This window comes from Rhinolophus hipposideros (assembly GCF_964194185.1).
Source record: "Rhinolophus hipposideros genome assembly, chromosome: 10".
Taxonomy (NCBI): domain Eukaryota; kingdom Metazoa; phylum Chordata; class Mammalia; order Chiroptera; family Rhinolophidae; genus Rhinolophus; species Rhinolophus hipposideros.
In genome coordinates, this window is record NC_138056.1 from 12768554 (window position 1) to 12780988 (window position 12435).

General features: G+C 39.1%; 1 protein-coding gene across 5 annotated transcripts in view; it reads left to right on the forward strand.

The window, feature by feature from the left end:
- Positions 1 to 12435, forward strand: part of AGBL2 (AGBL carboxypeptidase 2) — a 40001-nt gene that overhangs the window by 5873 nt on the left and 21693 nt on the right. For 4 of the 5 annotated variants that reach the window (XM_081064246.1, XM_081064244.1, XM_081064245.1 and 1 more), the window contains 4 exons: positions 1860 to 1967; positions 8048 to 8201; positions 9704 to 10486; positions 12049 to 12205. In XM_081064246.1, the coding sequence (XP_080920372.1) occupies positions 1860 to 1967; positions 8048 to 8201; positions 9704 to 10486; positions 12049 to 12205 (1202 nt within the window). The remainder of the gene's footprint in view (positions 1 to 1859; positions 1968 to 8047; positions 8202 to 9703; positions 10487 to 12048; positions 12206 to 12435) is intronic. The other variant, XM_081064248.1, reaches the window with a different exon arrangement.

Consider the following 12435-nt stretch of genomic DNA (forward strand, 5'->3'; position numbering starts at 1 on the left):
ATGTTTCTGAGTGCATGGGACTGGGAGAATACCTTGCTAGAGTCCAAAATATATTAACACTTAGATCTGTTTTCTAGATTATGCCCATCTCAGTATTAACATGCTTGGTTGAGTTTTGTAAAAGTTGTACTTTACCAGCCTTGGTACAATTAACGAACATTGTATTAGGTTGGAGCAAAAGTAATTGCCGTTTAAAAGGTTAATAATTGTAAAAACCGCAATTACTTTTGCACCAACCTAATATATGCCAGAACATAGTTTTTACTGTTTTTAATTACATTTTGAGTTCATTGGAGTTTTTTATAGGAATGGTGGGGACTTTTTTATGACATTGCTGGTTTTATCTTTGAGCTATTGGTTCAGGTACAACCTTTAGCATTCATTTTATGAAGCATTTTCAGAAGTAGGTTGTATTGAAAAGTGGGGAACTTTTCTAATTGCTGGAACACTTACATCTACCAAACATTATGTCTCTGCTTTAGACTGCTGGATAAACAATAGACTGTTTCTTATTTTCTCACTTCCCTCATAAAATATTAATTCAGTACATATCTGTTAAGCATCTACCATAAGCGAAGTACAGTGCTTGGTATTAGAGAAATAGTGATAAGCAAGATGGAGACATCTATACGTCAGACATTAGTGAGGAAGTTAAAGATACAACCAGGCAATTGCATAGAGCTTGGTCCCTTTGGGAACTCTTAACCCCAGCCTGGAAGATCCGTGAGGGTTTCCAAGTGAAGTTGACATGCAAGCTGATGTCTGAAGGATGAGTTAGAAGTGATCCAACTGAGACGGTAGGAGAAAAGTGTTCCAGTTAGAGTAAACAGAAAAAGAACGTGGCGTATTTGGACAACCATGGAGCATCGAGTGTGAAAGACAAGCGATAAAGCTGAAAGTAAAGAGGTGGGCTCAGTGTCTTCACTGGGGCCAGAACTGCTATTTGGGTGTTTGGAAATGCATGTGTTGGTGGAGGAGCATTTTGAGCTGGCACAGTAGCTGAAAAGTCTTAAGGTCATCTGTCCCTCTCCTGTAAAATTTTTAGATGAAAGTCCCAAGTTGATCTGGCCAGACAATGGGATTTTGCTGTTCTCTTTATTAAACAGAGTAAGAGAATTCCTGTGAGGATTTTGGACTCAGTTCCAAGAGTGGAAAAAACTAGTGGGAAACTGAAATTTAATGTCCAAGTTATTGCAGTGGTAAGCCACTAAGCCACTAAATCTTTTAAAAAGCAATTTTTAATAAATTTCAAGGAAATTTAATAGCAAGCACCTTCCTGTTTAAACCAAATTGTCAAAGCCTTGTCACTCCCGATCACCTGTAAAGAAAAGAAAGTGGCATTGTCTTTTACCGAGTTGCGTCTTTATATGCCCTTGGCTTTCATCAGTAGCTACTGTACTTAAAATGATACTGAGAAGTTGCCCAAGTTCCATACTAGAAATCTTTTAGAATTGAGTGTTAATGAAAAAGCCTTGTTCCTCTGAAACAATGGATAGCCTTGTTCCTCTCTGGTAATAAAAGGTATGTAGCTGATCCTGTTTCCCTGATTTTGAAAGGAAGCTCAGTACCAAATTTTGAGGAGTTGTTGCAGCAACTATATTGACCTTTCCAGCTATTTAAGTCTTCTATTTAAAGTTTATGCTTTTGTTGTATGTGTTTTTTGTTAAAATTCTCCCCATAGTCTTTATGGAAAGAAGCAAGACCTAATTTTTAAACAAACTGGAAACTTAGGGTGGGAATTAGGTTTGAGTCAACAAAACTAGCCATTTGAATAATAATTACTATAAGTTTATATCATTTCTGATAAAGTGCCTTTTATATTATTTCTTATTTTGTACTTTTTAAATGTCTTCTTTCAGAGGGCGTTCCACCTCAACCAGACTATTTCTATCAACCTACAGGAAATGAAAAGATACCAGAAATTGTAGGAGAAGAAAAAGGCACAGTTGTCTATCAATTAGATTCAGGTATTGTCATTACACTGAACAGTGAGTAATTAATCTTATGACAAAGTTATAATAAGTAATTATGACAAGGTTATAAATATTTTCTATAATAAACGTGATTTTAAAAGTCCATAGTTTAGTGATAAATTGTCTTTTCTGACCAACCTGAATGGGAGTCCTGATATTCATGACCAATCAGCTTTAAAATTTCAATCTTTTGAAAAATGACAGTACCTTTTTCTTATTAGTTCTAAGTCCATTTCATAGGTTCTCCCTTGTTATTCCTCTGCCTGAAATTCAGATATTGGGTCTTTGGGGAACTTGCTCTTCTTTTCTCCACCTCCTGTGTATACTTGAGTGAGTCCTTTTAAAGTGTGTGCATATGACTGTCACTTACTATGTGGTTTCCTGCATTAAGTTGCAGGCTCCCTAGGGGTAGAATCCATATCTTTTATAAAAATGTGCAAAACACTGTACCCAACAACAGCAAAATACACATCCTTTCAAAGGCACATGGTAGATTCCCCAGAATACACCATGTGCTAGGTTGTAAAGCAAGCATTTAATAGATATTACTTAAAAGGATTGAAATGATACAAAATACATTCTTTGACCACAATAAAATTCAATTAGAAATCAACAACAGAATGACATTTGGGAAATCCACAAATACTTGGAAGTTGAGCAACACATTTCTAAGTAACCTATGGGTTAAAGAAATCACAAGGAGAGCTAAAAAATATTTTGAAGTGAGTGAAAATAAAACAACATGTCAAAATTTATAGGATGCAGGCCGGGAGCTTCTCTTGCACAATGGAAGCACCTGAAACCTGGGGAGCTCTTAAGAGGCTGAGGTGGAAATTGCACATGGATCACCGTGTCTGCAGGCTATTGGGTTGCAATCCTTTCCCCACCTCACCAGTAAATACTTTTTGGTAAAAAAAAAAAAAAAAAGAAAAAAGGAAAAAAAGCTGAGGTGCTAGAAAGCGTTTTGCTTTGCTATATAAAGGAGATACTTGCCAATGTAGAGAAGTGTCAGCGAAATCCTGGAAGTGATGATGTGATGCCTTCTTTCACTCGTGGGAAACATCACCCTGGGGATGAAAGTGGACAATTCCCGCAGAGGAAAGCTCCTGCTTTCTTCATTGTTTAAAATTCTAAATGTGATGAAAGTCTTTAAAGTGCTTGATTTATGGGCAGTAACTTAAAAAAAAAATTAAATGGGATGTAGCTAAAGCACTGCAAGGTAAATTTATGGCTTTAAATGGCTATATTTGTGTGTGTTTTTTCAAAAGATTTTATTGGGGAACAGTGTGTACTTCCAGGACTTTTTTCCAAGTCAAGTTGTTGTCCTTTCAATCTTAGTTGTGGAGGGCACAGCTTAGCTCCAGGTCCAGTTGCCGTTGTTAGTTGCAGGGGGCACAGCCTACCATCCCTTGCGGGAGTCGAACCGGCAACCTTGTGGTTGAGAGGACGCACTCCAACCAACTGAGCCATCCGGGAGCTCAGCGGCAGCTCAGCTGAAGGTGCTGTGTTCAACCTTAGTTGCAGGGGGCTGAGCCCATCATCCCTTGGGGGACTCGAGGAGCTGAACCGGCAACCTTGTGGTTGAGAGCCTACTGGCGCATGTGGGAATCGAACCAGCAGCCTTCGGAGTTAGGAGCATAGACCTCTAACCGCCTCAGCCACCGGGCCAGCCCCAAAATGCCTATATTTGAAAGGAAGAAAGATCTCAAATCAGTTACCTAAACTTCCACCTTGATAAATCAGAAAAATCAGAGCAAAATAAATCCAAAGCAAGCAGAAGGAAGGAAATAATACACATAATAATGAAGTCAGTGAAATAGAAATCAGAAAACTAACAGAGAAAAATCAACCCAAAAGTTGGTTATTTGCAAACATCAACAAAATTGACAAAACTTTACCTAGCCCAACCAAGGAAAAAGGAGACACAGTTATCAAAATCAGGAAAGAAAGGGAATATAAACATCACTCTGCGGAAATCAAAAGAATTACAAGGTAATGCTGGTAACACCTTTATGCCAATAAATTAGACAACATAGATGAACAGGAACAATTGCTAGAAAGACACAAATTACCAAAACTGATTCAGGAAGAAATTGAAAGTCTGAATAGCTATAACAAAGAAATGGAATTAGTAATTTAAAATCTTCCCCAAAAGAAATCCCCAACCCAGACGGCTTGACAGGGTTTGTTTGAACTGTATCAAACATTTAAAGATGAAATAGTACTAATTCTTCATAAACTCTGAAAACAGAGGAGGAGGAAGACACTTTTCCCGATTCTTTTTTGTGAACCCAGTGTTGCCCTGTTCCCAAAGCCAGACATCACAAGAAAACTCATTTCAGTTTTTCCTTGTGAATATGAATGCAAAATTTTTCAGCAAAATACCAGCAAACCAAATCCAACAGCACATTAAAAGGATTATACATCATGACCAAGGGGGATTTGTCCCAGGAGTGCAAGGGTGGTTTAACATAAGAAAATCAGTGTAACACACCACATTAATAGAACAACAGAAATAGAAAACACACAATCATCTCAGTGTAGAAAAAGCATTTGACAAAATTCAGCCTTTCATTTAAGAATATTGAGAAAACTAGGAGTAGAGGAGAATTCCCTCAACTTGATAAAGTGTATTTATGGAAAGCAAGGAAGTACTTCACACCCACCAAAATAGCTATCATAAAAATATAGACAATAACAAGTGCTGGAGAGGATGTGGAGCAGGTGATAATACTAACATTTACGACAGAAAGGAAAGGTAATATTAAAGAGCAGTGAGCCAAGAAATGTAATGCAAACATTCCCAAGGAAAGGGAAGTACATTTTGAATTAATGCCAGGATGCCAAGTGAGTAACAGGGAGGGACATGGGGAGGTAACGGAGCTGCCAACAAGGGCACCCTTTGTTATCACCAAAGGTCATCCAATGTTCCTTGCACACACAGGTGTGTGCCTCAGCTAATCAGAATTTTTCAGTGAGTTCTCTGCCATTGGGAAGTGTTGTATTCAAGAAATAGAAAGCAAGAAAAATAATTCTCATACTTTGAAAATCAATCTCTGCTAAATAATAATTATCAGAAAAGAAATCTATTTTGTTGGAAGACAAATATGTACTAAGTTTAGTTAGTAGAAATAGAATGTGTTAAATCAGCGAAATAAAGGGAGGTTTTGGGAGAAACAACCAGAAATAGGAGGAAGGGACTGCAGTATGTTAACATTCCTACAACTGAAAGAATAAAATGAGCCAGTTGTTCCAGAGGGCCCAAGTGAGATATAAGCATACACACTCCATTCCCACTTGACTTGATCATGAGCTATCCTCATGTTTAATAATATTATGGTGGGAAAACCTGTATGCAATGAAGTAGATAAAGTGGAGCAACTCACAATCTCCCTACCTCCACCTTGTGGAATGTCTGAGAAGGAGTTTCGGAGGCATTAAAGTATGAGACCATTAGATTTGGGTTGTAAATAATAGGGAATGTACTGTTCCTACCACCTCAAGAAATTCCTGGGATCATAAGCCTGTTTTACCTAGTTGTAGTCATTTTCAATAAACCAGATGACCGTGAATCCACATTGTTTCTTCTGTTCTGCTTGCACTTATGTATTTCTGCATATCTTTCCCAAGAGGAAACCCAGGGGCTGAGAGCTCATTCTCCTGATGTAGCAGCTTTTATGAATTGTCCTTGTACTGTTATCACACAATTGTAGCAGCTGCCTTGATCTTGTCCTTTGGATTCATCAAGGGGAGCTGAGCCCACCTTATTGGAGGAATAAAGAAACAGAAAACTGAAATGTTGGGGTTCCAGGGAGAATCTGGGAGTTTGTCAGTTCTGGGGCCCCAGAGCAACTACATACTGTGAGAATATTAAGGGGAGTAGGGGGAATGAGATTGGTTTTGTTTTTTGAGAAATGTTACTGTGGGCTGTGAATTGGATCATCTTTAATTTTACCTGAGACACTCAAGAAAATACTGAAATTTCTATATTAATGACATCTGGTTGCTGGTCTGTTCTCTGATTGTAGTTCCATGAAGAGACTGAACCATGTGTGTGCCCAGCTTTTAACTGGATTACATGTACTCTTGCTGTTGCTTCTGTTTCTACTTCCTCTGTGCTTGTTTTCATTCACTCACTTCTTTTTTTGTTTTTTGTTCACTTCTTTACATGCTTGCTTAAACTTTGCTCTCACTTATTATCCAGTGTTTATTATCTAAGTCTCTACAGTGACATGCTTGAAGATAGAAGCAAAAGTCATACTAGTACTGTATTTACTAATGAACTGACCAGTTGGATACTATGTTTCCCCGAAAATAAGACCTAGCTAGACAATCAGCTCTAACGCGTCTTTTAGAGCAAAAAATTAATATAAGATCCAGTCTTACTATATTATATTTATTATATATATATATTATATTATATTATATTATATTATATTATATTGCATTACATTGCATTGCATTACATTACATTGTATTGTACCTGGTCTTATAGTAAAATAAGACTGGGTCTTATGTTAATTTTTGCTCCAAAAGACGCGTTAGAGCTGATTGTCCGACTAGGTCTTATTTTGGGGGAAACACGGAAATCAGGCCCCACACATACTGCTATTTAATGCTAGTATTTATCCTGTCTCATGGTCAGCATCTTTGTTGATATCTGTTACTTGCTGATTGGTAGATACTGTTAAAATCTAATAATAAAATGCAAATAAAGTACAAATTAATTGCAAAGTGAAATTATGTCCTTAACAAGAGATACAGGATTTTTTTTTTGAAATTGATGAATGTTAAAGAATTGCCTGAATCCCTTGCAAAGCCACTGACAAAGGAGAACCTTATCAGTTAACAAAGAGAAAAATCAACAAAAGATGACAAAATACGTTCTTTTAGGTACAATGATGAGAATATTGTGGTACAAAGAGAAGTCCTTGGGAAAACTAGGAAGCCCTAAAAGTTTTGCAAAAGTAACTACAAAAATGACAAATGTTATACGGCGCTCTCACTGAATTTGTCTAAAAAATTGCAACCCCACCAAAAAAAAATTAATAATTGATTATTATTTTAAGGGTTAGGAAGAAATTGTGATTATAATCTAAATTTTGTTAGATAAATTTCATAATTTTTTGTTTCAGCCTCATTTTAAAGATAAAATTTCAATCATAACCTTTAATTTTTCACTAATTACTGTGATATTTTGATTCCCCTCTTAGGAAAATTCACTCATGCCAGTTCTTCCCAAACTTCTATTTTTTGTTACATTTAAATCTGGAAGGTGTACCAAAAAATTGCGTGGAATATACTTTGTTTTCCCCTTTATGTTTTTTACACATTTTTTTTTTCTTTTGGTTGTTGAGAGCCCACTGGCCCATGTGGGAATCGAACCGGCAGCCTTCGGAGTTAGGAGCATGGAGCTCTAACCGCCTGCGCCACCGGGCCGGCCCCCCCTTTATGTTTTTTATTTATTATTTAATTTAATTTTTATTGGGAAACTGTGTTTTTTCCAGGACTGATAAGCTCCAAGTCAAGTTGTTGTCCTTCAATCCAGTGGTAGAGGGCACAGCTCAGCTCCAAGTCCAGTTGCCGTTTTCAATCTTTAGTTGCAGGGGGTGCAGCCCACCATGCCATGTGGGAATTGAACCACAGCCTTGTTGTTGAGAGCTCATGCTCTAACCAACTGAACCATCCGGCCACCTCCCCCACCTTTATCTTTTTAAAATTAATCAATAGGTGCTATTTGGTGTGTTTTTCTTTTCTTTTCTTTTTGAGTAAGATTGCAAATCTTTTCAGATGCTTTATTTAGAACATTATTTTTTGCCAATATTCTTTTAAATTAGGGTTTAAATGGGTACAAGTAATATCAGAGATGCCAAGGGTAGCCATGCATCAAAAGGAAGTGCTCTGAAACACTTACAGGCCTTCAAAGAAATAAATACACTGGTTAAAATTAAAGTTCTCAGCAAGGACAACTGTTAACCTAGAATTGTGCTGAACACATAGAGGGGCTCAGTGAGTGTTTGCTGGACAAATGGAGTCTGAGAGGGATGTGGCCTCACTATGTCTGTCATCTGCAGTGCCCACCGAAGGTTCCTGTTTCAGCAGCTCCAGAGTGGGAGGCAAACGAGGCGTTATCAAGGAACTGGCTGTCACACTGCAAGGACCAGATGATAATACTCTACTGTTTGAATCGAGGTTTGAGAGTGGCAATCTGCAAAAAGCTGTCAGAGTGTGAGTAACCAGGCAGATTTTCCCAAAGGGATGGTGACTGCAGTGACTGAGACATGTCTCCAGGAATCACATTAGGAGACGGGCATGTTTTCGAAAAAGAGAGAGGTGATGGGAAATGGTTATGAGGATGAGGGGGAAGAATGGAATAATTGTGGCTCACGTTTTTCCCCAGAATAAAAATGTAAATGGTTTTTTTCTGCCTATAAAAGAAATTGGGGCTCATTTAAAATTTGTATTAATAAAAATACACAACAAAAATTTGAGTCCTATAATCATACCTCCCAGATCCAGTTTGATGGATATGCATTAGTTTTTGCCCTCTCTGTGTATTTGTAATATATACACGTTATGTATTTTTAAAACTAGGATAATGGGATACATACTGCTGGCAAATTGCTTTTTCCACTCAATAAACTCTGCGGCAGTATTACAGTTATATCTCCTTATTTTTAATAGTTCATATTATTCTATTGTATAGCTATTCCATGCCTTTTTTACCCTGTCCTCAACTGATGGGAAATTGAGATGTTTACAATTTTTTGTTTAACAAATTAACAGAATTAAACCCTTATGCATTTATCTTTTTAAGCATTTGTGTTTTTATGGGATGAATTCTAGAAATAAAATTGTTGGGTCAAAGTGTGTGACCACTAAGTATGGCTAGTTTTTGCCACATGGACCGCCAACGAGATTTCAGTTCCCATCAGCAGTGTAGGAGAGTGTCTGTTGCCCAGTGTTGGCCTCTTTATGAGACGGAGAATAAAATGACATCCTATTTTAATTTGTATTTCTTTTCTTTTCTTTGTTTTTCTTTTTTTTTTTTTTAAATTTGTATTTCTTTACTGATGCATGTGAGTGGATATGCTTTCATGTTTGGAGCGTTTATATTTCCTCTTCCACAAATTAGTCCTGCTCCTTTTCAACAAGGTGTGTGCATTCCCGAGATGCCCCCTCATCTTCAAACAGTTGATGATCAGAGATAAAAGTTGTGCAGGAGGCTGAAGGGTCTCCACCCTGACGATGTCCAGGATGCAGCTAGCAGCCAGCAGAAAGCTCCAGCTTCACTGCTGTTCAGTGTGTTTCAGAGCAGGTGTAGTGACATGGTTAAAGCTGCCAGCAGGTACTCTAAGATTGTTGGGTCAAAGTGTGTGACCACTAAGTATGGCTACTTTTTACCACAGGGACCGCCAATGAGATTTCAGTTCCCATCAGCAGTGCAGGAGAGTGCCTGTTGCCAAGGAGCTCCCAGTGCTCCCAAACATCCAGTGCAGGAGGCAGTGCGAATTTTGAGACTCTTGCTGTCCTACTCCAAATAAACTCTCCTTCCCCAAGTTCCTGTTAGTTCAATAGATGAGTTAGAGAACTAGGTAAATTAGGAAATACATGTTGATGTAGTGGGCTTTCTGTTTTAATAAGATCTGTTTTGACAGTATTTTCCCAGATTTGTTTTTTGCCGGGTGTGTGGGTTTACAGAGATCCTCTTCTATTTTTCTCCATTACAGAGACACCTATGAGTATGAACTCACCTTGCGAACTGACCTGTACACAAACAAACACACTCAGTGGTTTTATTTTCGAGTGCAGAACACCAGAAAAGGTGCCACCTATCGCTTCACCATTGTCAACCTACTGAAACCCAAGAGCCTTTATACTTTAGGGATGAAGCCACTCATGTACTCTCAGTTGGATGCCGACACCCACAACCTTGGCTGGAGGAGAGAAGGAAAAGAAATCAAGTATTACAAGAACCACATGGGTGATGGGCTGCAGCCCTTTTACTGTCTCACGTGGACCGTTCAGTTTCCACATGACCAGGACACTTGCTTCTTTGCACACTTCTACCCATATACATACACTGATTTGCAGTGCTACCTCCTGGCTGTGGCAAACAACCCCGTCCAGTCGCAGTTCTGCAAACTCCGAACTTTATGCAGGAGCCTCGCAGGAAATACCGTCTACCTGCTCACCATCACCAACCCATCCCAGACCCCTCAGGAGGCAGCTGCAAAGAAAGCCGTGGTCCTGAGCGCCAGGGTCCACCCTGGGGAAAGTAATGGCTCTTGGGTAATGAAAGGCTTTCTGGACTTCATTCTTAGCAACTCCCCAGATGCCGAGCTCCTCAGAGACATCTTTGTCTTCAAAGTGGTTCCCATGTTAAATCCAGACGGAGTGATTGTGGGAAATTACCGCTGTTCATTGGCTGGAAGGGACTTGAACAGGCATTATAAAACCATTCTGAAGGAGTCTTTCCCTTGCATCTGGCACACCAGGAACATGATCCAGAGGTGAGACCCTTTATTGACCTTCCTCTGGATCTTGTGAGCTCTGTCCAATGGGGGCCGAGGTCTCAGGATGTTGTGGGAATTTCGAAGGCTTTGGGGACAGCGTCTCTACCATTCTCTTTGCAGTCACTTGGGTTTGTTCACTTTCAAACTTTTAAATTAGGTCTTATCTTTGGGTTAAAACTGAACATGCAACATTTCAACTAGAGGTATTTCGCTTATAAGTGAAATGATTGAATGGAAAAGGTCAGAAGTCAGAGCAGTTCATAGGTTTTCATGATAAGACTTGTGTAATAATAATAATAGTACCTAACCATTAGTCAGTACTTTTTTGTATGAGGAAACAGGCAGTATTCTCAGTGCTTTACACTTTAGACCTACTTAATCTTCACATTAACCCGATGGGGTACCACAATCAATATCCCCATTTTGTATACACGCGTATGATGAGGAAATAAAAGCTCAGAAAGGTTAAGTGACATGCCTGTTAAGTCACAGTCACACAGCCTAGTAACTAGTGAATAGTATTTAAACACAGGCTCTCTTGTTCCAGAGTCTGCATTCCTTATTACCATCTTATTTGCCTCTCATGAAGAAAGAATCCTAAATCAGTTAGCATTCTCCAGCCGGTGTAAAAGCAGTTGAAGGCTACGATGTAATAGCACCCAGCATAAAGGAGCTTCCATGTCACTGGAAATGAAACTCCAGCATATGAGAATATGTGAATGCACATACCTTCTAAACATGTCTGTGTGGAAGGGTGGGAGTACTGTTGCACTGGTAGTCAAATGGCGAAGAGCATATGTTTGCGAGTCAGACAGGCCTGGATGTGAGAACTGTTTTAATTACTGGCAGGCTCTGTGACCTTGGAAATGATTACGGTCTGCACTTCAGCTTTCTCCTCTGTTGAATGGGGATAATTATACCTGCCTTGGGTGGTTACTGTGAGGATGAAATGAGATAATCCATGTAATGTATTTAGTTAGCATAGTACCCAGCACATTGTAAATGTGTGGCATTATTGTTCCCATCCTCTTCGTCCGAACAGCATTATTGTGGGGAAATCGACCTTGTTTGGAAGATTGAATAGGAGTCCTGGGCGATCAGGAGACCAAGAAGAGCTGAGCCTTACAGGAACTAGCCCTGGAAAGTCAGGAACCAAGCCTTTCTTCGGTTCTGTCTTTTTCAGCCCTGTAATGGCAGCCTCTCTGCCTTTCTCACTTTTCCCACTGATCTGCACCAGGCTAGGTTTTCTTTCAATAGATTTTCTCTGCTTCCTTGTCAACGTGTGCAAGGCCTGCCTACCACCCCTTTCCACATAAGGACTTTTCCATCTCAAGTCCATCTGACTGGCAGGGGCAAGGAGTGCTGGTGACATGTTTACAGCAGTGGCTGAGGATAGGTAGAGGGTCCTTTAAAGGCCATTGATGGTTGAAATTTTCTTACGGGGGAAGATATCAACAGACATACTTAAAGAAGAGACTCCAAAAAGTATTTGATTATTCCCATGCATTTGGATGTCCATTGAGTCTTTTGTTTGCTTCCCCCCCCCCCGCCCCCAACAGACTTCTTGAAGAAAGGGAGGTTCTCTTGTACTGTGATTTTCATGGCCACAGCCGTAAGAATAATATCTTCCTGTATGGCTGTAATAACAACGATCGCAAGTACTGGCTTCATGAGCGAGTCTTTCCTTTAATGTTAAGCAAAAATGCACCAGATAAGGTGAGCACGTACAGTTATTTTCTGTCCATTGACTAAGGGAGAAGGGAACTCACTGCTTCCTCTATTAGTATTTGATTTGCCACTTTGTATCTCTTTCCATTATCCAAGAATTTAGAAAGTTGTGGCTTTAAGAATTACTGTGGACAAAATAAATAAAATGTAGTATAGCCACACAATGGAATGTCGTTTGGCAATAAAGAGAATTAACTACTGATAACACTAGGACGAGG